This window comes from Nesoenas mayeri (genome assembly GCF_963082525.1).
Source record: "Nesoenas mayeri genome assembly, chromosome: 21".
NCBI lineage: Eukaryota > Metazoa > Chordata > Aves > Columbiformes > Columbidae > Nesoenas > Nesoenas mayeri.
Window position 1 is genome coordinate 2470951 of NC_137571.1, and position 22373 is coordinate 2493323.

General features: G+C 65.1%; 2 protein-coding genes across 2 annotated transcripts; one reads left to right on the top strand and one right to left on the bottom strand.

The window, feature by feature from the left end:
• Positions 1-1431: 1431 nt before the first annotated feature.
• On the bottom strand, positions 1432-6286 carry LOC308048560 (digestive cysteine proteinase 2-like; the record flags this gene model as incomplete). The annotated part of the gene is made up of 11 exons (XM_080357767.1): positions 1432-1619; positions 1785-1974; positions 2522-2683; positions 2751-2842; positions 3020-3213; positions 3491-3686; positions 3760-4003; positions 4598-4770; positions 4861-4953; positions 5158-5217; positions 6235-6286. The coding sequence occupies 11 exons, from the start codon at positions 6284-6286 to the stop codon at positions 1432-1434; spliced, it is 1644 nt and encodes a 547-aa protein (XP_080213893.1).
• Positions 6287-8681: 2395 nt separating this feature from the next.
• On the top strand, positions 8682-17095 carry FGR (FGR proto-oncogene, Src family tyrosine kinase; the record flags this gene model as incomplete). The annotated part of the gene is made up of 13 exons (XM_080357795.1): positions 8682-8723; positions 12400-12460; positions 12724-12976; positions 13065-13167; positions 13422-13520; positions 13692-13795; positions 13875-14024; positions 14447-14611; positions 15546-15725; positions 15879-15955; positions 16033-16186; positions 16591-16722; positions 16887-17095. The coding sequence occupies exons 3-13, from the start codon at positions 12736-12738 to the stop codon at positions 17093-17095; spliced, it is 1614 nt and encodes a 537-aa protein (XP_080213921.1). The 5' UTR covers positions 8682-8723; positions 12400-12460; positions 12724-12735.
• Between the last annotated feature and the right edge of the window lie 5278 nt (positions 17096-22373).

The window sequence follows — 22373 nt, forward strand, 5'->3', positions numbered from 1 at the left end:
GTGTGCTGCGCACCCAGCTGGCACCCAGCCCAAGGTGACAGCGAGCGCCCATGGGGCCACCCCAGCCCAAAACAAAACTGATAAAGGCTCTGTGAGGGGTGGCTGCACGTGCCACTGGGGACAAACCAGGCTGGATTGGGCTGCAGCACCGCCCCAGGGGCCAGCGGCACTGCCCGGGGCGCATCCGGAAAGGTGGGAGACCAGCGGGGCCAGGGCAGGGACAACGTCCCACCCTGTCTGCAGGACCCTCGTGCAGTGACCCCGCTCACCCAGGAGGACTCCAGTGCAAACCGGGAGCGCTGAGGTGACCACGGTCATAGAACCGTGAACACATTTGGGGTGGAAAAGCCCCTCAAGATCATCAAGTGCAACTGCTCTCCCACCCCTGCCCCATGTCCTGAGAGCCTCATGTCCGTCTGTCCAGCCCTCCAGGGCTGGTGACTCCAGCACTGCCCTGGGCAGCCTGTTCCAATGCCCCACAGCCCTTTGGGGAAGAAATTGTTCCTAAATCCAACCTCAACCTCCCCTGGCGCAACTTGAGGCCGTTTCCTCTGCTCCTGGCGCTTGTTCCTGGGGAGCAGAGCCCGACCCCCCTGGCTCCAAGCTCCTTTCGGGCAGTTCAGAGATCAGAAGGTCTCCCCTCAGCTCCTGTTCTCCAGCTGAACCCCCCAGGTCCCTCAGTCTCCATCACACTTGTGCTCCAGCCCCTCACCAGCTCCATTCCCTCCTCCCAACTCACTCCAGCACCTCAAGGCCTTTCTTGTCATGGGGGACCCAAAACTGACCCCAGGATTTGAGGTTTGGCCTCCCCAGTGCAGGTCACGGTGCGCAGTGTCATTTTCTGGAGGGGGCAGCCCCGGGCTGGGGGCAGCCTGGCTCGTGGCGTTGGCAAACACCGCCTGTGACATCCCTCCCCGTAGCCACAACAGGCGCCCGGGCAGTAGGGCAGAGGCTGGATGCCTCTCCCCACTCCCCAACACCCCACGCCAGGAATTTCTCATCTCAGCAGAAATCCCTGGGGTTGTTTGTGCTCCACCTTGAGAAATCGGGCTGGAAAAGCCGCTCCCCGGTGTCTGCGAGAGCCAGCAGGCTGTGCCAGCCAGACACCATCCCCTCCCCAGGAAGCCCCCGCCATCCCACAGCACAGAAAACAAGCCTGGGGACAGGGACCTGCGTGCGTGGGACGGACGAGTCACGCGCTGGGGTCTGCAAAGGGCGCAGAGGCGGGTGGGCAGCAATGGAACCCCTCCCGTAGAAGCAAACCAGTCTTTTTCCAGGGGTTTATTAGCAAACTCACAGCTGGGTCCCTACAGCCCTGTCCCACCATGTCCTCAGCATCCTCCTGCGCAACGTGTCCCACCAAAGGGGCTGGTCCAGGGATGGGCGCTGGGACCATCACCAAGGGCTGTCCCCACAGAGCCAAGAGATTCTTCAGGCCAGGATGGGGTAAGTGGCTTCGGTGGCCACACCGCAGTTGTTGTCCCTCATGGCCATGAGGATGTAGCCGTCATTGCCCCAGTACGTGGACCAGGAGTTCTTGATGAGCCAGTAGGTCTCTCCCTGCAGGACTCCGTAGCCCACGGCCAGAACCGCGTGGTCCAGCGATCCTGACTTGTTTGCTGCAGGGAACAAACACAGGAGATGGTTTTTGGCTGGAGAGCATCCCTGCTCAGAGAGCATCATCCCTGCGCCCGGGGCTGGCTCCCTCTTGCATGCCCACTCAACACCGAGGAGATCCCGGGTGTCCTGGCATCTCCCCATGTCCCCTGTGCCACCCGGCTCACCGCATTTGGGCTCATAGTAGATGCCATTGGAGTAGAAGGAGAAGGTCTTGTGGGAGGCGTCGATGCTGACGGCCACGGGGCCGTGCTTGTAGATGGCAGCTTTGACCGCTGTGATGTTGCCTGAGGTGACGTTGACGTAGCCTGTGATCTTGGCCAGCATCTCAGACTGGTTGTAGTGGCACAAGCCATTCTGTGGCACCCAAGGAGAGGGGACACTGTGTCATCCAGAGCCCCCAATGCAGGGAGTGATCGCGGACGGGGGCTGTGACAGCACCCTGGCTCTGGTCCCCTTGTCCTCCCTCACCCACCATGCTGGGGACGTTTTCCCAGTTGCTGCAAGGACACAGCACCACCTGCACATGGCGCAGAGAGCTGGGGGGCTGTTGCCCATGCCTTGCAGCCACGTCCCTGTCCCCAGGCCACCCTGCTCCATCCCTGCCCCCAGGGGCACAGAGGGACTGATGCCACCACCCATGGGTGGAGGAGCCTTGTCTCTGTTTTGCAAGAAGAGAAACTGAGGCACACAGTGATGAAACCACCCAGATGAGCCCTGGGGTTTGGTTTTGGGCTGTGCTTTGAACCACAGTGAGCCTGGTGCCTTGGGAGTGACATCCCTGTCTCAGGTGGCATCCCCAGTGCCTGCTAGCACCTCTGACCCATCCTCATTGGCCCCACAGTGGCTTTAAAGCCATCCCAAAACCGGGGGGACCCTGGCAAGGACACATGGCCACCCTCACCTGCCCCTTGTAGGTGCCATAGGACTCGGTGGTGGCGATGCCGCCGTGTTTCTTGATCCACTCGTAGGCTCGCCACTCCTCACCGCCGTCACAGCCGTAGTTCCCGAAGCCCCAGGCGCAGTCGATGAGGACTTGTTGGGACAGGGGGGTCAGCACGCCGGTCTGGGGACACACACGCTGCAGGGCCGGGCCGGGCATCATCCGGCGCCCCGGCCGTCCCTGCTCTCACCTTGAGGAACAGGGCACCCTCCATCGCACCCGCCGTAGCGAAGCTCCAGCAGGACCCGCAGACGGCCTGGTCCTTCACGGGGGTCACGGCGCCTGGGACAGCGGGGGGGCTGAGAGGCCGCGCTGGCACCGGGGACGAGGGCGGGCGGGGGTGATGGAGAGCGGGGCAGTTCGCTCGGACTTTGCGCTGGCCGGGATGGGGAGCGCTCGCACCCCCACACCGCAGGCTCGCACCACCCCAACGGTGAGACCCCCGGACCCCGCACCTACCGTACATGCGCCAGTCCAGGCTCTCGGGCAGGATAAGGCCGCTGTAGAGCTCGCTGGGGAAGGGCTGCCCGTTGTTGGGGTCCCCGCTGCGCCGGCGGCCCCGCAGGGCGGCCAGTTCCTGGGGCGTGCGGTCGGCCAGGTGGTTCAGCGCCAGCGTGTAGGAGAGCGCGGCGCGGTTCCGAGAGTGCACGAACCTGCCGTGGCGGAGACGGCATCAGCCACGACCAACAACCATCTCCCACCGCAGCAGAGACGCAGCCCCGCAGGGACAGGGCTGGTAAAACACTGGCCCGGGTTCCCCAGAGAGGTGGTGGATGAACCATCCCTGAGACATCCCAGGCCAGGCTGGACGGGGCTCTGAGCACCCTGAGCTGGTGAAGATGTCCCTGTCATGGCAGGGGGGGCACTGGGAAGGTCCCTTCAACCCAAACTACTCCATGATTCACCCAGGGGGGTTGGCATCCCCCGTACCTCATGTTGTGCACGAAGATGCTCTGCCTGTGCTCCAGCTCCCGTGCGGAGCCGTATCGCCGCCCCAGCTGCCTGCGGTACTGGTGGAAAGCCTCGTGAGCCCACGGCTGGTGCCGTCCCACCAGGTCCTCCATGGGGTTCGCCAGCACCCGGTGCTCCGCTGTGCTCCCCGGCAGGTCCCCGCACTCCTTCGTCTCTGGGGAGCAAAGAGGTGGCACCATCAGCCTGAGCCCCATGGGCAGGATGGGGGGGTCCCCAACCCAGCTCACCGTTGATGGGGATGTCGAAGATGGAGGGGGGGAAGCTGTTGTCGAATTCTGTGTATGCGATCTCGTACTTGTCATAGTGGGACCCCAGCAGGCTGTTGTAACCCCGCATCTCGTAGTGGACAGGGGCCACCCCGCAGCTGGAGTTGGTGACCCACAGGGTGTAGACGTTCTTCTTCTGCGCCCAGCGGGTGACGTTCTGCCAGACGGCGCAGTACCGGCCCCGGTAGTACTCCTCCCGCAGGAACTGGGGGGACACGGCGTCAGGGAGGGGGACCCCACATCATCCCATTGCAGGATCCCATTGCTCCCAGTGCACATGCAGCACTGTGAACTGGGTTCTCTGATCAGATCTGCTGCATGGGGCCGGGATTTGGGGTGCAACACAGGACAGACGTCCCACTGTATGTGCACCCAGAGTGGGGGTGTCTGGCTGCACCCCCCTCCCAAAGCCTCTGGCTGTTTCCCTGTGTGTTTCCAAGCTCTTGCCCTGCATGCTCGTGCCCAGCTTGGTGGCACCTTGCTGTTCCCACCGCTCACGTGTGGCACGGAGCTCTGCCGGCGTCGGGGGCCGGCGGGAGCTGAGCTGCCGTGCAGCGACTTGCCCGAGCCGTCCCGAAACACCGGCGCTGTGGGCTGCGACACGTCCCAACACGGCTGCTGGGGTTGGGAAAGGAGCCGGCACTCCAGCCCCGGTCCGGGCCGGGAAATGACCCTCCCTGTGCCCCGGGGCGTGTGGGGACATGTCCTGGCCTGTCCCAGCACTGCACACCCCCAGGACAGAGAGGAGCACCTCCAGCTGCCCAGCACCCCCACCTGAAGGTGCTCCAGCGTTTCTCACCTTGAAGCCGTCCATGCTGGGGAAGACGCTCTGAGCCTTGACCACGTCCTCCTTGGAGCCGGGCAGCTGGAAACATGCCCTGGTGTTCACCTTCTTCTCGGTGGTCTCTGGTGTGATCTTGTACTGCATCCCATAGGGCTTCACCCCTCCCAGCTGGTACGTTATCACCTGCCCTGTGCCAGCGGGAAGGGGAAACTGAGGCACGGTGGTCCTGCCTGCATCCTCCCTTTGCATGGGGCCACAGCGGACACCCGCCTGCTTACCCCCGTAGTACTGGATCCGGCTCTTGTTTCCCGTCAGGTTGTACCAGGCTTCAAAGGGCTCCTCGATCTCAGCGTAGGGCAGGTTAATGACACCTGGGAGGCCCCAGGTGTGGGACACGGGTCAGCCCCAAGGCCTCAGCATCCTGACATCCCTCCCCAAGCCCCCCGGAGCATGCAGACCCACAGCTGACCAAGCTGCTGTCCCCCCCGGTTTGGTGCTGGGACAGCCTGGTCCTGCCCAGTGCTGAGCATCCTCCGCTCCCCCCCCAGGCAAAGGACACTGCGGGGTCCCGTTACCTCGGACATGGTAGATGGAGCCAAATTGAGGGGGTGGACGGGAGAGCACGTAGTCCAGTCCTGGAAGGCAGAGCAGGGGGAGTCAGTGGGGGCTGTCACTACAACTGAGCTGGGGACAGGAGGCTGCCCAAAACCAGTGCTCCCCATCCCTGCAGCCCCTCCTGCATGGGGCTGGGAGAACTCGGCTGAAAGCAGCTCCACTTGTCGCCCTTGACACCCAGATCCAGGGTCAGCACATGCCACAACCCCCCAGGGTGGCTGTTGGGGTGATGTCCCCATAGGAGGCTGTGTCACCCCAGGGCTGGCAGCCATGGCTCATGTTCCCAAGGGGGGATACAGCTGTCCCAACCAGCCGGGCATGGCTGAGGGTGCCAGGGAGCCGACCGGTCCCATCTGGCATCTCCCGCTGGCATGTCCAGCCGCCCTGCGGGCTCCTGGCTTGTGCAACCCCACGCCAACACACCCGCCGCTGGGAACCAGCCCGGCCCCAGCATCTCCCTCCTCACTGGGAGGGACCTGGCAGCCCCAGGCAACCCGGACTGGGCCCGGTTCTGCCTCTGCACCTGAAACCTGGGGCAGGCAGGGACCGGCACCCCCCAACCTGCACTCCAGGCCGTCCCGTGGGTGCCCATTGCACCCACACAGGGTGACTGGGGCAGGAGGAGCAACAGATCCAGCAACTCCACAACACTGCTTGGCTTTACACCCAGCTGGGAAACGGGGTCCTAGGGGGTGGGCACGGTCCCCTCCCAGTGCTCCCAGTGACAGCTGCCCAGCTGCAGGCAGCAAAGACAAGGAAACAGCTTGGGCTTGTGTGTGGGTTACAGCCCATCTGGCTCCATTTAGCCTTATTTTCACCCCCCAGCCCTGCCAAGCCCTCCAGGCGCATCCCTCATCCCTCCCTCGCTTTCCCACCCCGCCCCAACTCTCCTCTCTCTTGGGGGACATTGCAAATTTGGGGACTTAACAAGCAAGAAACCACCCACCCAGCCCAGCAATGAGACCTGCCTGGGTGACCCCAGCCCCCATCCCCAGGGTGTCCCCAGCAGGGACAGTGCCGGAGCGGGACAGACTCACCCCAGACGGCGATGCAGAGCGCAGAGGCCGAGAGCCAGCGGAGAACACCCATCCTCACCGCCCCAGCTCGCCCAGCACCAGCGCTGGCTTTTAAACTGGTTCCAGTGAAACCCGGCAGCGCCAATGCAGAAACCAGGGCCCTCCCCAGGGGAGGGGAAGGAACCGGCATCATGTGGCGCCTGGCGGGGTGCGGGGCACCCCAGGGTGCTGGCGGGGCGAGCATGTCTCAGCAGGGTCCCCGCGGAGGGAGATGGAGCAACGCCGGGTGCTGCAGGGGAATGGGGGTGCAGGACGAGCCCCAAGGAGCCAGGAGCAGTGTGGGTGGGGGTGCAGGCTGGTTGGATCTATGGAGGGCCCCTCCCTCCGAATCTGGGGGGATAATGGGCTGATAGGGGCTGTGCATCCCTTGTGCAGGGGGAGCTGCCCTGGGGCTGGGGGCCCTTTGCCAGGCAGCCCTGAGGCCGGGGTGATGGGCAGGGCTGTGAGCAGCTCACCATTAACAAGCCAGACCCAGAAACTGGAAGCACTGGGGAGCCTTTGCTGCTGGGGCTTGAAGGGAAGGGGAGCGGGGGGGGCACAGGGAAACATGGGCACCCCACAGCCAGCCCCTGGGGTTTGGCAGAGGGCTGGAAATGGGGCTCAGCACCCCTGGCTGACTGCCCTGCCTGACTGCAAGGAGGGAAACTGAGGCACAGAGAGGTCAGGAGGGGCTCAGGCAGCTCTTCTCAAGGTGGAGCATGGGTGGATGGGTGACACCTCCTGGGGCTAAACGCAGCCAGAAACACTTGGGGCCACGATTTGGGGAGGGTGCTGGGAGCCCGGGTGGATCCTAATGCAGCTCTGCACTCTGCAGGTGGCAGCTGATGAGCAGCCCCTGTCCCTGCTGTGCCCCCTCCCCTCCCAGGGACACTGGCAGGGCTGGCTCCGTATCCAGCATGGTCTGAATCCCCCCCCGCAGGTCCCAGAGAGCCCCAAAAGCCCCCAAAGCCAGGACTAAATTGCAGCTGTGATCTGCGCTGTCCCCAGAAGAACTCGGGGGGTGACAAGGCATGAGTGGCATCAGCCCAGGGGGCACGTCCCCATCCTGGTGGGGACCCCTGACCCTCAGCAGCTCTGACCACCCCATGAGAACAGGAAACACTGGGGCCAGACTCAGTCACACAGGACAGAGGTCAGTCTGCAAGGGTGAACCGCAGAGCGAGGAGGAGGAGGAGGGAGGGACCCCCACCCCACCATGCGGGGAGACGGGGGTGCTGGGCCGGCGTGCAGCCAGCTCTGGACTGGGGTGCGACCGCAGCCCCCTGCCCTGACCCCCCCGGCAGCACGGCCGTGCGCCGGAAACCACAGCAAGGCGACACGTGAAAATATCACCGTCCCCTCGCTGTCACCGTCCCCTGCGATGGGAGGGCAGCTGGGGGGTGGGGGAGGCCATGCGGGATCGGGCCCGGGGGGAGCTGTGGGTTTATGTTTGAGGGGTGGCTGCCTTGCACCCCCAAATGGGCGTGAGGGGTTCCCCCAGTGAGGGACCCCCACCGAGACCCCCTTGATCCAGGGCTCATGGTGCCAAAAGCTGGAGGTGCTGTCTGCAGGGTCTGTGTCCCAGCGCCCTGGACTGGGATCCCAGGGGGCTTAGGGATGGTGGGAGGTGTCAAAGCGGGTGCAGGGGGCTTAGGCAGGGTGCTGGGGGGTCAGGCAGGGTGTGGGGGGCTCAGACAGGGTTCTGGGGGCTCACCTGCTCTCCTAGAACTCACCAAAGTTTGTGGGTCAGTGCAACCGCCGCCAAATCTTGGGGTCGTCACACCAGCAACTTTATCTGGGCAAGGAGTAAAAAAGGGGCCAGGAGCTGCACCCCATCCTGGGGGGACATGTGGGAGCCCCCCAGAACACGATGCCAAGCCACCTGCCATCCTGCTCGTCCCCACTCCACGGTCTGTGCTGCCCCAAGTTCACTCCATCCCAGCAGAGACCTCCGTGCCAGCACAGGGTGACAACCCCCTGTTTGTCACACGCCCTCCCCGTGCTGTCCCCTGCCCCGGGAGTGTCACAGAGACTCTGTCTCGGGGTGGGTGCAGGCAGCACCCCCGCCTGGCACAAGCTTTCCCCAGAGCCGGGTATCCCCAAATCCCCCAGCAGCAGTGTCCCCCCATGCTGCTGAGGACCTGGGACCCCCCGATGCCACCTCCAGGGCAGGCGGCGGCCCCGGCGGGGCTGCCCGGTACAATGAGCCACCGCAGGGAGCGCGGGGGGGCGGGGGGGCGAGGGGAGGGGAAGCTCCTGCTCGGTTGCGAGAGCTGCCGGAGAGCCGGGGGGGGAAACACACGCACAGAGGCTCCCGCTGTCCCCACGGCACCCACCTCGGTACCCACCTCGGCACCCGCCCCGACACCCCGGTCCCCAGCGCCGGGCGGTTCAGGGGGGCTGCAGTGCCACCCCCGGGCTGCGGTCCCGGAGCGGGGGGGTCCATGCGAGCCGGAGCAGGAAGGCTGACGGTAAGAGGGATGGAGGGGGGTGTGGGGGCGCTCTGCCCCCTGCACTAATGAGGGGGTGTCTCTTAGTCCCCTTTACCGTGTGCTGGGGGGTGCTGAGAGCTGCGCGCCCCCTGCGTGGGGGATCTGGGTTCTGGGGGGGACGGGGCACTGAGCTGTGGGGACAGAGCGCCCCGTGTCCCTGCTGGGGGGCTGCCGGGGGGGTGTCACTGTTCCCTGCCCGCACCGCTCCCCCCTGGGGGCCTCTGCAATGAGCCTGGGGGCAGGAGACCCCCCGTCCTGGGGGGCAGCAGGTCAGCGCGGGAGCGGCCCGGGGGGGCCGGGGAGGGCCGGGGCACCGGCAGCTCCCGCTCACCCTCCCGGCACTAATCAGCGGCGACACCGCGGCGGGGAGTGCTGCGGGGACAAATGGTGGCTTTGCCAGCACCGGACCCGAGCGCTGGGGATGGGGGGGCAGGTCACAGCACCCCAGGGGACACCGGGATGGGGTGAGGGGACACCTGCTCCCCCAACCCCACAGGTGCCCATGGTGTGCCAGCCCAGAAAGTGCTCACGGGGGGCTGCAGGGCTGGGGGCGGCTCAGGGTGCTCCCCCTGCTCCCTGCAGCTCTGCCTTGTCCCCCGGTCCTTGGTGTGTCCCAAGGAGGGACAGGAACTCGCCGCTTCCTGCCCTGCACAATTCCCTCCCCACCCCGCTCCTCCCGGGACATTGTATTTGGAGCCCTGGCCGCCCCCCCCCGCCCCTGCAGCCCCTCGGATCCGGGAATTGCTCTTCTTCCAGCGGAAATCCTGCTTTCCTGGCCAGCGATGGGGCTGGGAGGCCGAGGGGGTGCGGGGAATCTCCTCCCAGAGTGGGGGACAAGGGGACACCCCCCGCCATGGGCCTGGTGGCTGATGGGTGGGCTCGTGGGGCAGATCGCTTTTGGGGAGGTGGTGAGTCCTTCCTCTTCTGCCTTGCAGTATTGTTGGGGGGGCAGCACCCTGTCACCTCCTGGGGCTGGCACAGGGATGACGGCACAGGGACGATGGCACCAAGCGCTGGCCATGCCCAGCCAGAGCACGGCTGGTTTTGGGGGCCAGCAGCCCCATTTGAACCCCCTCCCGCTCACGGGCAGGCAGGGGAAGGGGTGTCCCTGTGTGTGTCACCACTGGAGAGTGCCCTGGAACAGCACCGGGGTGTCCAGCCCTCTACGTGCCCCAGCACACCCGGCCAGGAGACCAGCGCTCAGGGGACCCTCTGGCGGCTGTCACCCCATCGCGTGTTCCTGGCAGAGCATTGGGTCCCATCCCGCCGCCTCTGTCACTGTCCCCACGTCTTGCGGATGTCTGGAGCGGTTTGCTCGTGGCGTGGGCCTCTCCAGCCATGGCAGCACCCTCCTTGGGTCCCGGGTGAACTGGGAGGACTGGAGCAGGGATGTGTCACCGCCTGCCACCTCGCCAGGCAAAGGAGTGGGTGGTGGAGGGGCAGGACGTGTCCTCTTGTCCCCTCCCCAGCTCTACAGGAGTCCTGGGCAAGGGATGGGGACATGGCTTGGGGTCGTGTGCCCTAACGAGCCACCTAAAGTGAGGCACCTTCTCCTCCTGTGCTGCAGCTGCTTTGTGCCCCAGTTCCCCCCTGGGCCCAGGGAGACCCGGAGCCGCGGGCGATGGAGCAGCCCCGGCGGGCTCAGGCCGGGGCTGTGCAGCAATCTCGGTTCCTCTTCCCCAGGGGGGCTACGTCATGGTGGCAAGAGCCACCGGGGTGCAGGGCCACCTGGAAAGACGGGGGTGCAGGGTGAGAGGAGTGGGCATGGCATGCGGGGGCACAGGGTGACCAAGGGACTGCAGCCCATTGCCCCGCTGTGGTCCCTGCCCAGTCCTCCCAAGTGCCACTGTCCCCAAGATCTGGGATCCTGCCAGTCCCCAGGTTCCCCTTGGCAGCTGCAGCACCATCCTCTTCCTCCTCCTCCTTCTCTTCCATAGCATGCCGTGCTCCCGCTGCTTCCTCCTCCCGCTGCGGGGGTGCTGACCGGTTCCTCCGGGGGTGACACGCAGGGTGACACTGCTGTGCACCGGGACGTTGTGCTCCGGCTGGGAGCTGGGGATGGGCTGAGCTGCCCCATGTCCCGGGGGGCCGGGGAGCAGATGGCTGGCCGGGGGGGGACAGCGGCGGGGTGACGGGTTGGCCGGGTCTCAGTGCTGGCAGGTGCCAGGACCAGTGCCGGTGGCGCCGGTGCGGGAACGGCTCGCTCGCCATCTGCTCCGAGCGGCTCCTTTTTGGGAGAACTGGGGCCAGACGCCAGCGTCCCCTCCCTGAGGATGACTCAAGGGGACAGTTTTGTGCCGAGTGGGAGGTGGCGGGGACCAACTTGGGGGTTTGTGGGTGCCTGGAGAAGGGTGTGTTGGTGCTAAACCCCAGGGTGCTGTGATATTTCGGGCTTGTGTTTGTCTAGAAGATGTCCCCTGCTTGCCTAGATGTCCCCTGCCCGCGCAGTCCCTGCCGGCAGCTGCGGCAGCACCGTCACCGCGCTTGGCACACAAATTCAGCAAAATGGGAAGTTTCTGAGCGTGATGCTGGCAATGGGGGGGAGGAAGACTCTCACCCGGAGGGGACAGGATCTGAGAGAGCTGGGGACATTCGTCAGCTAAAATAGCCACTTATTGTCAGCAAAAACAAAACCCCCGACCAGGCAAAGCCTCTGGGGTTTGGCAACGCCGCCTCGGCTGCAACGGCCGCGGCCTTGCCACACCGCTGGTGTCGAAAGTGAAGGTGGAAGGAGGGTCAGGCCCTTTCCACGCTCCCCGAGAGGCAGGAAAGTGAATCAGAGCCCATGGTGGAGGAAACCTGCCTGAAACATCCCAGCTGCCCCAAACCCCCGTGCCCTCCTGCTCCCGGGAGCACAGGGGACAGGACGTGGCCGCCACCGTCCCTCCGCTCTGGGGCTGGAGACGGGGCGAGCTCTGCTGTATCGCTGGGGAGCCCTTGGCTGGAAAGCTCTGCCCAGTCCAAACTGGGCAAACTGGTGCAGGTGGCTGGCCAGCACCCAGGGGAGGCGGCAGGGCTGGGGACAGAAATGTGTCCCTGCAGCAGAGGTCGGATTTCCTCCTCCTCCGCGACACCTTGGCTGCCGAGCGCGGCCGCGGGCGGAAGAGTGTGACCGCAGCCAGGCTGGGGGCCCTTCCTGCCCGAGGTACCAGTTCCCCTCCCGAGCCGAGGGGACGGGGACAGGGACACCCCAGGGGCTCCTTTCCACCCAGCCTGGCTCCCTCCAGCCTCGGGGCAGTCGGGGGACGTGTGTCCCCTTGGAGGGAGGTGGTGGGTTTGTTGGGGACATGGCAGGAGAAAAAGTCACTCGAGGATGTGGTTTCAGCCCATGCAGGGGTGTTGCAGCCCGTGCAGCATTGTTGCGTTCAATGCAAGGCGGTTGCAGCCCATGCAGGGTTTTTTTAGTTCGTGAAGGAGTATTGCAGCCCATGGCGGGGGTGCTGCAGCCCATGCAGGGGTTTTGCAGCCATGCTGGAGGTGTTGCAGCCATGCAGGGGTGTTGCAGCCCATGCTGGGGGTGCTGCAGCCCATGCAGGGGCTTTGCAGCCATGCTGGGGGTGTTGCAGCCATGCAGGGGTGTTGCAGCCCATGCTGGGGGTGTTGCAGCCTGTGTGTGGCTCTTGCCCTCCCCCTGATGCCTCCCTGGTGTCCACAGGTGCCTCTTCTCCTCCCCGAGGTGACATGGAGCAGCTGAAGTGACCCGAGGAGCCATCGCAGTGAGTGGGGTCACCTCAGACTGGAGCACCCATGGGTGCCAGGGGGGATGCAGGGTCCCCAGGGTGGCACAGCCCCCCTCGCAGCCGGTGGCAGCGCCCATTGGGACCCTGCTGTCCCCATGTCACAGCCCAGGGTGGCAGGACCCTGCTCCTCCTGGGACTGGGGGGGTGGGCGAGGGCTCATGCACGTACCCCAGTGCCTCTAACTGGGACCATGGGTGTTAGCAGGGGGGCACGGGGCTCACGTTCCCTCTGTCCCGCAGGCAGTGCCCGGGATGGGCTGCGTGCACTGCAAAGAGAAGGGCTCCGGCAAAGGGCAGGCGGGGGGTGAGCTGGGGGCCCCCCCGCCCACCGCCTCCCAGTACGACCCCGACCCCACGCAGCCGGGCGCCGCCTTTACCCGCATCCCAGACTTCAACAACTTCCACGGTGCCACGGTGTCCTCGGCTCCGTCCTTCGCGGGGCCGGGCGGCTTCACCCCCAACTCGCTGCAGATGCGCAGTGGGGGTATCACAGGTCAGCAGGGGCTGGAGGGAGTCTGGCTGCACCCCTGCGGTTTTGGGGGGAACCGGGGGCTCATCGCGGTCCCCTCCACATGCCGCAGGTGGGGGCGTGACGCTCTTCATCGCCCTGTACGACTATGAGGCCAGGACGGAGGATGACCTGAGCTTCCAGAAAGGGGAGAAATTCCACATCATCAACAACACGTGAGCTCCCCCGGGGACCCCCTGTCACCCCCAGTGCCCCCATGCCGCCCCAGGGCCAGGAGCTGGGCTCTGCCTCAGCTCCGTTGCTGGATACCAGGAGAACCAGCGCCGTGCATCATGAGCCGGGTGGTCTCGACAGTGACCCGGGCGCTGGTGTCCCCCGTGGTGGGGAGGAGCAGGGTCTGTGGGTGCTGATGGAGCATGGCCGGGTCTGTCTGTCTGTCCCTCTTCACTCCCGGTTCCCCTGTCCCCAGGGAGGGTGACTGGTGGGAGGCCAGGTCGCTGAGCTCGGGCACCACCGGCTACATCCCCAGCAACTACGTGGCCCCCGTGGACTCCATCCAGGCAGAGGAGTGAGTATGGGGAGGGGACAGGGACAGAGGGGGACCCTGATGCCCTCTGCCTCGAGCCCAGGTCTCTTGGCACCCCCAGCAAACCCTGGCAGTGCCGCGGTGCTGGTGAGGGGCCATGGCGGGGGGTCCCTGGGGGTGCCCCCTGGGGCACTGAGCCCGGCCCCCTCGCAGGTGGTACTTTGGGAAAATCGGGCGCAAGGATGCGGAGCGGCAGCTCCTGTGCCACGGGAACTGCAGGGGCACCTTCCTCATCCGGGAGAGCGAGACCACGAAAGGTACGGGGACAGGGCTGGGACAGGGCTGGGGACACGGGGCTGTGCCCCACACCCCTTCCTGACCCGTGTCCCCACGTAGGTGCCTACTCGCTCTCCATCCGGGACTGGGACGAGGCCAAGGGCGACCACGTCAAGCACTATAAGATTCGGAAACTGGACAACGGGGGTTACTACATCACCACCCGCGCCCAGTTCGACACCATCCAGCAGCTGGTCCAGCACTATGTCGGTAGGGTGGGATGGGGGGCCATGGGGGTGATGGGGAGGGAGGGGGAAAGCCCAGGAGACTCTTTGCCAAGGGACAGCCGGCTGGGTGACTGTGTTAACTGGAGGGGGGGGCTGTACTGGCGGTGGCATTACGGGGACCTCCTGGGGGTCCCCCCACTTCTGTGTCCTCAGTGCAGGGAGCACCCGGTCTCTGGAGAAGGTAAAGAGCCTCAGAGTCTGGGTGGCCATCCTGGGGGGCGGGCTGGCGGTCCGGCTCAGCCCAAGGGGGTGCAGGGACACCCCTGGGGTGCACCCCATTTATCTTTGGGGGTGGCTGGACCACACAGGAGTCTGGGCGATGCCCGGGACAGCGGGTGGGGGCAAAGGGCTGGCGGGGGTCCCTGCGGGGGCTGACACCTGTCCCCTGTCCCCCTGGTGCCGCAGAGCGGGCAGCCGGGCTGTGCTGCCGCCTGGCCGTGCCGTGCCACAAAGGGACGCCCAAGCTGGCCGACCTCTCGGTCAAAACCAAAGACGTGTGGGAGATCCCCCGCGAATCCCTCCAGCTCCTCAAGAAACTGGGCAACGGGCAGTTCGGGGAAGTGTGGATGGGTAGGGCCCGGCGGGAGAGCCAGGGCGAGCGGGTGGGTGATGGGGGCACCCCCAGGCCTGGAACACCCTCAGGGAAGGGTTCCTGCCTGCTGGGACAGGCTGAGCTACACCAGTGTCATCCTGGGTACCCCAGGATGCCAGTGACATCCATGCATGGGCAAGCAGCCCCCCCTATTTCAGACAGGAGACAAAACCAGGCCTGGGGCTCCCCCCCCATCATCCTCTTCCTCCATTGCCCTGTGCTCCCTCCGCTCGGCGTGCATGCTCCATTCATCCCATCGCACCCCTCCCTCCATCCTCCCCACCCCCTCCCCTGCAGAGTATAACGACGGGTTGTGCCATCTGCTCACCCGCCCGTGCCCCGCTATGAAGCCCCAGACCCTGGGATTAGCTAAGGACGCCTGGGAAATAGCGCGGGAATCCATCAACCTCGATCAGAAACTCGGCATGGGATGTTTCGGAGACGTGTGGATGGGTAAGGCTGGCCCGGCCGGCCGGGGGTGGCGGGGGGGACATGGGGACAGGAGCAGCATCGCGGGGTGCCAGGTGGTACCCGCTGCTGTGGGGGTGATGGCAGCGTGGGCACAGACTCCCCCATGGAGGGGTGCGCATGGGGTAAGGTTGGCGTTAGATGAGCTCACGGGTGGCTTGTCCCCATGTCACAGGGTGAGGGGCCCTCCTTGTCCTGGGTGGGGTATGGTGTCATCGTGCCCCTTTCTTGCCCTGCCCTAATCTCCTGGATCCTCCATCCCTGCATCACCCTGATTTCCTTGATCCACCATCCCTGCATGCATCCGTCCATGCATCCCTGCATGCATCCATCCATACATCCCTGCATGCATCCATGCATCCTTGCATGCATCCATCCATCCATCCTGGCCCTGCCAGGGCCATCTGTCCCTGGGCTCCTGGTGACCCCGTCTCCCCGGTCCAGGCACGTGGAACGGCACCACGAAGGTGGCAGTGAAGACGCTGAAGCCGGGCACCATGTCCCCCGAGGCTTTCCTGGAGGAGGCGCAGATCATGAAGCGGCTGCGGCACGACAAGCTGGTGCAGCTCTACGCCGTGGTGTCCGAGGAGCCCATCTACATCGTCACCGAGTTCATGAGCCAGGGTGAGCGCGGCTGTGTCCCCCCAGATTTTCTTTGATCCTCACCCAGCTGGGGGGCAGGGGGCTGGTCTCAGGGCTGGGGGCTCGCAGGGGAGGGCACCCTTGGGTGGGCACAGCTGTTTTTTGGGTGCTTTAACTTGCACCCTCGGCCCGCAGGCAGCTTGCTGGATTTCCTAAAGGACGGGGACGGCCGGTACCTGAAGCTGCCCCAGCTGGTGGACATGGCCGCCCAGGTACTGGGGAGACTGGGACGGGGTGGGGTTCCCCGCATTGGGTGCAGATTGAGGGGTCCTCACTGCTCCACCCCCAGATCGCGGCGGGCATGGCGTATATCGAGCGGATGAACTACATCCACCGGGATCTCCGCGCCGCCAACATCCTGGTGGGAGACAACCTGGTGTGCAAGATCGCCGACTTCGGCCTGGCGCGCCTCATCGAGGACAACGAGTACACGGCGCGGCAGGGTGAGCGGGGCACCCCTGCCCTGCCCCTCCAGGCTGCGGCCACCCTGCGCCTGGCGCTGCTCACCCCGGAGCTGGGTGTCCTGGGTGATGGGTACCCCAGGGAATGGGTGTCCTGGGTGACAGGTGCCCCAGATGACGGGTACACTGGGTGATGGATTTCCCAGATAACAGGTGTCCCAGAGGATGGGTTCCCCAGTGCAGGGTGCCCCATGTGTGGGGTACCCCAGGCAGAAGGTACATTGGGTGCTGGGTACATAGTGTCCCGTTGCAGGTTCCTCCCACCGCAGGGTACCCCGGGTGCAGGACGCCCTCAGGACAGGCTGCTCCAGGTGCAGGGTGTCCCCAGTGCTGTGTGCCCCATTTTTGGGGCGCCCTGGCTATGGCTCACCTGCCTCCCCTTGCAGGTGCCAAGTTCCCCATCAAGTGGACGGCCCCGGAGGCCGCGCTTTTCGGGAGGTTCACCATCAAGTCGGACGTCTGGTCCTTTGGCATCCTCCTGACCGAGCTGGTGACCAAGGGCCGGGTGCCCTACCCAGGTACGGGCAGTGGAGTGCAGGCAGGGGCTCAGCCTCCCTGGGCTTGCCCCGTGCCTCAGTTTCCCCATCAGCGACACCAGCCTTAAGCTGGGCTCCCTATCCAAACTGTGGGCTCCCTATCCCTTGGCATGCCTCAGTTTCCCCACCGCATCCTTGTCGCACAGGGATGAACAACCGGGAGGTGCTGGAGCAGGTGGAGCGGGGGTACCGCATGCCGTGCCCGGGGAGCTGCCCCCCGTCCCTGCACGAGGTGATGGTGCAGTGCTGGAAGCGGGAGCCCGAGGAGCGCCCCACCTTCGAGTACCTCCAGTCCTTCCTCGAGGACTATTTCACGGCCACCGAGCCCCAGTACCAGCCGGGGGACAACCAGTGACCCTGCGCTGTCACCCCCCAGCCAAGCGCTGTGGTGGATTTGGGGTGAATCTCCCTCTTTTTGCAGGGGGGTTGTTGCTCCTGTTGCCTGTGTTGCCCTCCCCCCACCCAAATGCCTGTTTGGGGGTGTCCTGGGGAGGACAGGGGGCTTTGCACAAGGATTTTGGACTAAAAAAGGGGTAAAGCTGCGCCCCCCACCCAGCACCCCCAACCGCTCTCTTGCTGCCTTCACGCCCAGCTGTGAATCTGAGAAGTGCTTTGGCTGGGGGGGACCCCACTGTGCCCCCCACACACCCCGCAGCAGCAGAGGCCTCAGGGGGCTTTCCCCATACCAATCTCCTCTCCCTCAGCTCAGCCTTGAGCACCTGGGGGGGTCAGCCCCCCAAATCCTGGCGCTGACCTGGGGGAGGTCACCTCAACCCCCCACTTGATATTTTTAATTTATAAGATTTTATATCCTTCACCCCAGCAGCCGCCTCACCCTCAGGGATCCCTGGATCGGGGGGTTCTCCTTGTCCCCCCCCCCCCGCTTTAATTTCATTTCCTTCCAGCAGAGCCAAATCCTGAAAGCCATAAACCTCTGCTTGCTCTGTGGGGGGTGACAAGGGGTCCTGGGGGCAACCATGTGCCTGGGTTTTGGGGGTCAGCTCTGCTCCAGGGGCTGTTTCCCACTGCCCCGTGTGGGGCGGGGGGGTCCAGGATGGGGTCACCCACGGCGCTGGGGGTGTAGGGGATGGGGTCACCCACGGCGCTGGGGGGGTACGGGGTGGGGTCACCCATGGCGCTGGAGGTGTAGGGGATGGGGTCACCCATGGCGCTGGGGGGGTACAGGATGGGGTCACCCACGGCGCTGGGGGTGTACGGGATGGGGTCACCCACGGCGCTGGGGGGTCCGGGATGGGGTCACCCAGGGCGCTGGGGGTGTATGAGATGGGGTCACCCATGGCACTGGGGGGTCCGGGATGGGGTCACCCACGGCGCTGGGGGGTCCGGGATGGGGTCACCCACGGCGCTGGGGGGTACAGGATGGGGTCACCCATGGCGCTGGGGGGGTATGGGATGGGGTCACCCACGGTGCTGGGGGGGGTCCCGGCTGCAGCTCAGCCCAAACCCCTGCACCAAGTGTTAATGGGGCTGCTGGGGGGACTCGGGGCACAATGTGAATGTGACAGTGCTGGAGGGGGGGGTCACCCTGCTAGCTGGTTCCTGGTGCCCCCCTGCGCACCCCATTTTGGGGGGGGAGACAGTGCCACCTGGGGGGGGGTTGGGCAGAGAAGGGAGCAGGAGGGATTTGTTGTTTATTATTTTTTTTAAATCCAGTCTGTAAATAGAAATAAAACCTTTCTAACAAGCGGGGGGAGTGTGGGTCCTTCTGCCCCCCCCAGGGAAAGGGGGTGCCCTGGTGGGGGATGGGCACAGGCTGGGGGGGTCACGGGGGTGCTGGAGCTGGGGGGACAACCCTGGATTGCAAGATTTGGGGTGGGGGGCACCCATCCCCACCCAGGGGGCTCCAGGTTGAGTCAAGCCAGGACTGAGGGCCGGATCCTCCCACCCTGGGTGTGGGGGGGCCACCTCTGTGACACAGAGCAGAGAAATGCCCCCCCCGGTGTCCCCAGGCCATGTGGGGCTGCAGCACCAGCTCCCCTTGCAAACAAAAACTTGGGAAAAGGGGGTGGGGAAGCATTTGGGTTTGCAAAGCTGCCCCCCCTCCAGGGCAACCCCCCCCTGCGCCCCCCAGCAGGGACCGGCCCCTCCTGCTGCCCCCCGGCCATGTGCCTTAATGAGGCAGCAGCCTGGGGTTAATTAGGGGGGGGTCACTGTGTGTCTAGCGGGGGGAGCTGCTGGTCCCCTCCCCTGTGTGACCGTGGGGGGGTGCTGTGCGTGGAGGGGGGGCAGGAAGGGGTTAATTTTCCTGCAGCTTGGCCTCCCCAGCAGGACCCAGCTGTGGGCAGTTAATGAATTCCCCAGCACTGGTGGGAAGGGGGGACTGGCCCCTGCCCCATCCAGGGGGCTCAGGCGGGGAGGGGGGCACAGGGCCAGTGCCAGCGGGTTTGGGGACATGCCAGGGGGCTTGGGGACATGCCAGACTGCAGCCACGCCTGGGGCTGGGCACCCCGGGATGCGGGGCGGGGGGGACGTGGGTCACCCCATGGACATGGCAGCATCGCCGTCACCCCCCGCAGCTCTGGGACTGTGTGGGTCCCTGTGGGACCACGGGCATGTCACTGTGGTCTGTCCCCAGTTTTGCCCTTTGAAAGCTCTTGGGGACAGAGAGCAGCGCCCAAGGCTGCACGGACCCACCTGAAAGGGCTGAAGGGACGGACACCTGTCCTGGCTTCCGTCTTTCTGTCCTTCCGCCTTCTGCCCAACATGGGTGCCCCAAGGCGGGGGCGAAGGGGTTAAAGGGTGTCACCCTGGGGTGACTGCAGGCTGGGCAGGAGAGGGGACATCGATTTTATGTTAATGCTGGGCTGCATCGACCAGGGACAGAGGGACCGATGACTGACACGGGGCACGGCCACCTGCCTGCTCCTGCGGCCACCGTCACAGAGCCCCGTGTGCCACCACCCAGCAGCGATGGGGGGGTGGGAAGGGGGCCGGGACCCCCCAGAGGTGCTGCAAGGTGGATTTTCACCGCAGAGCCTGGGTTGGGTGCTCAGGGGGTGTGGCCATGGGTGCTGGGGAGGGCAGAGCTCAGCACCCGGCTGCGGGGGCTCTGGGTGGCCCTGTCCCCCCAGGTCCCTGCAGCAGCGCTGGCAGCACCGCAGAGCCGAGCCCTGGCTGCAGCGTCTTCCAGCCGGGAGGCAAACGCAACTCGGTGTCACCTCCCTGCCTGCAGTGGGGGCCGAATCCATGGTGCTGAGGGATTAAGATCCCCCCAACACTCCCCAGGATCCCCCATCATGCCCACACTTGTTTTCCTTGCTCCTGCCTGCAAACCCTGCCGGCCCCGCTCCGGCTGGCTGCTCTGCGCCACCGTGCCAGCCTGGGGCCAGGCGAGCGTGGCAGGAGCTCAGGGGGGGCCTGGGGGGTCCTGGAGCGAACGTGCCCACCCGGTGCCAAGCACGCGGTGGGCGCAGGTGTGAGACCGCTGCAGATGGCGGCACCGCAGACCCTGGCGTGGAGGAGCCACGGCACCGTCACCTCCCCTCGGGGTCCCCGCCGGGAGCCGCGTCTCCCTTGTGACCGGGAAGGAGCCACCCCCACCCAAAACGAGCCTGGGGAGCAGGTCTGTCCCTGTCCCCTTCAGCCCAAGCACCAAGGGACCGGCAGAGCCCGCATGGCGGCTGGGTCGTGGATCAGAGCCGTGTCCCGGCGGCAGCGGTGGCCAAACAACAGTGGAAAACGGCCAAGAATGTGGTTTTAGGCTTGACCAGGCTTGAGACTGGCTGGTCCGGGCCTGCAGGGACTATGTCCCGACAGGAGAAACTGAGGTGCAGAGGGACTTATCCGCGGTCAGCCAGCAGCTCAGCACCAGTCACTGCGAGGGGACACATTTTCCCATGGAAAAAACAACTGAGATTTGGGAAGAGATGCAGCAGCAGCCGTGGCAGCGAGTGGGGAGCAGCGGGATTTGGGGATGGGGGTTTCCTGGGTGAAGTGAGGGTGGGGACAGTCGGGTGACACCGCAGACCCAGGCGGATGGGGAGGGGGGCACAGGGGGAGTCTCGCACTGACCAGGACACGGTGCTGGTTGGGGCTGCTCAGAAATGGTTGTACTGGGGAGACATTCGGCTGCAGTTCTGGGGCAGCATAGGGCTGGAATTCAGGGAGGGTTGGGGCTCTTCTGCTGCAGTTACATTTATCAGGGCCCAAAATCCTCCACAGCTGCTGGAGGGCAGGATCCCCCCCTAAATCTGACGGGAGTCTCTGGACTGTGCTCTCCATAAAGGCAGCTCTGCATCCCAGCAATGCAGCAAACACCTTTTGCCCATTAAACACCCACGGCACCCATGCACCCCAGATCTCCCCCGCTGCACCCCGCTGCCTCCAAACCCCCTGATCCCACCCTGGGGAGCTGGTGGCTTTTGGGATGCTGCCACCACCACCCCACCAAGCCAACCCGAGCTCTCTGGGGACAAACCCAGGCAGGTCACCCCACTGGCCTGATCCTGGCAAGGGTGATGGCAAGCGGGACCTTTGCCCCGCCAGACTTGGGGGGCACGGGGAACCGGAGTCCCCGGGGAGCCCTGCGCGGGGACGCGGGCTCAGAGCCGGGGACAGCGGTGGCCCCGGCTCGGTAAAGCAGCCACTAGATGGTAGCGTAGGTCCACGCCAACGCTGCTGACACAGCACTTGGCTGGGAGAGGGGACAAGGTGCCCGGGTGACCCGGGTGGCCCTGGGGACACGCCTCCGCTGTTCCCCTCCCCCGGAAAAATAGATGGCGGCGGGGCTGAGCACCCGCGGAGTTGTGACACGGGTGGCGTGGGCATCGCTCCCACGCCCCAGTGCTGCCTGACGTGGCGGGAGCTGCTGGTGACCGTCACCGCGACCACGAGCACACCCGTGCCCATCAGCCCCTTTCCGAACCGGGGGCAAGGGAAGGACCCCACTCCCAAACCCATCGCATCCATGCTCCCACCTCCACCCCGAACCACCCAGGGACAACCACAGGGCACCAGCCTGACTTGATGGGGGGACAAAGCCAGGCCTGGAGACAAGCGGGGTGACCCACAAGGCACCCAGCTCAGCACGGGGGTGTTGGGCACCCGTGGATGCTGCTCCGCAAGGACTGTGCTGCAAAGCGCTTCACTTCGCTCCTCACCCCCGCTCCCAGCCCTGCCGAGGGCTCGATGCCAGACTGATATATATATTTTATGATAACTATAGAGATGCACTTCAAACCTGAGAAGGGACTTCGACAGTTTTAAGCATCTCTTTGATTAATACATGACCTTTTAATGCTTCGGATTAAATTAATAAATCTTTTACATTCTAACCTATTCTGCTTGCAGTGTAATATTTTTTTGCACGACCTCCTTCTCTCCCTGCCCGTGCGAGACAGCTGACCCGTCGCTCCGTCCCGCTGCCCCCGTCCACACGCAGGTACAGCAATACGCAGGCTTGCAATATTCATAGGGCGCAAAGCCCTGCAAGGCGAGAAGGGAGGGATCCTGCTGGTTTTTTTGAACCCTCCCTAAAAATAGCAAGAAAATTCAAAGCTGACATTCAGGGCGAGGGGACGAGGAAGCCTGCAAAGTTGCTCACTCAGCCACCAGCAATTGCAGCGATCCTGTCTGCGTGTGCAGATTCCTCTGCTGACCAGGCTGGAGCCCAG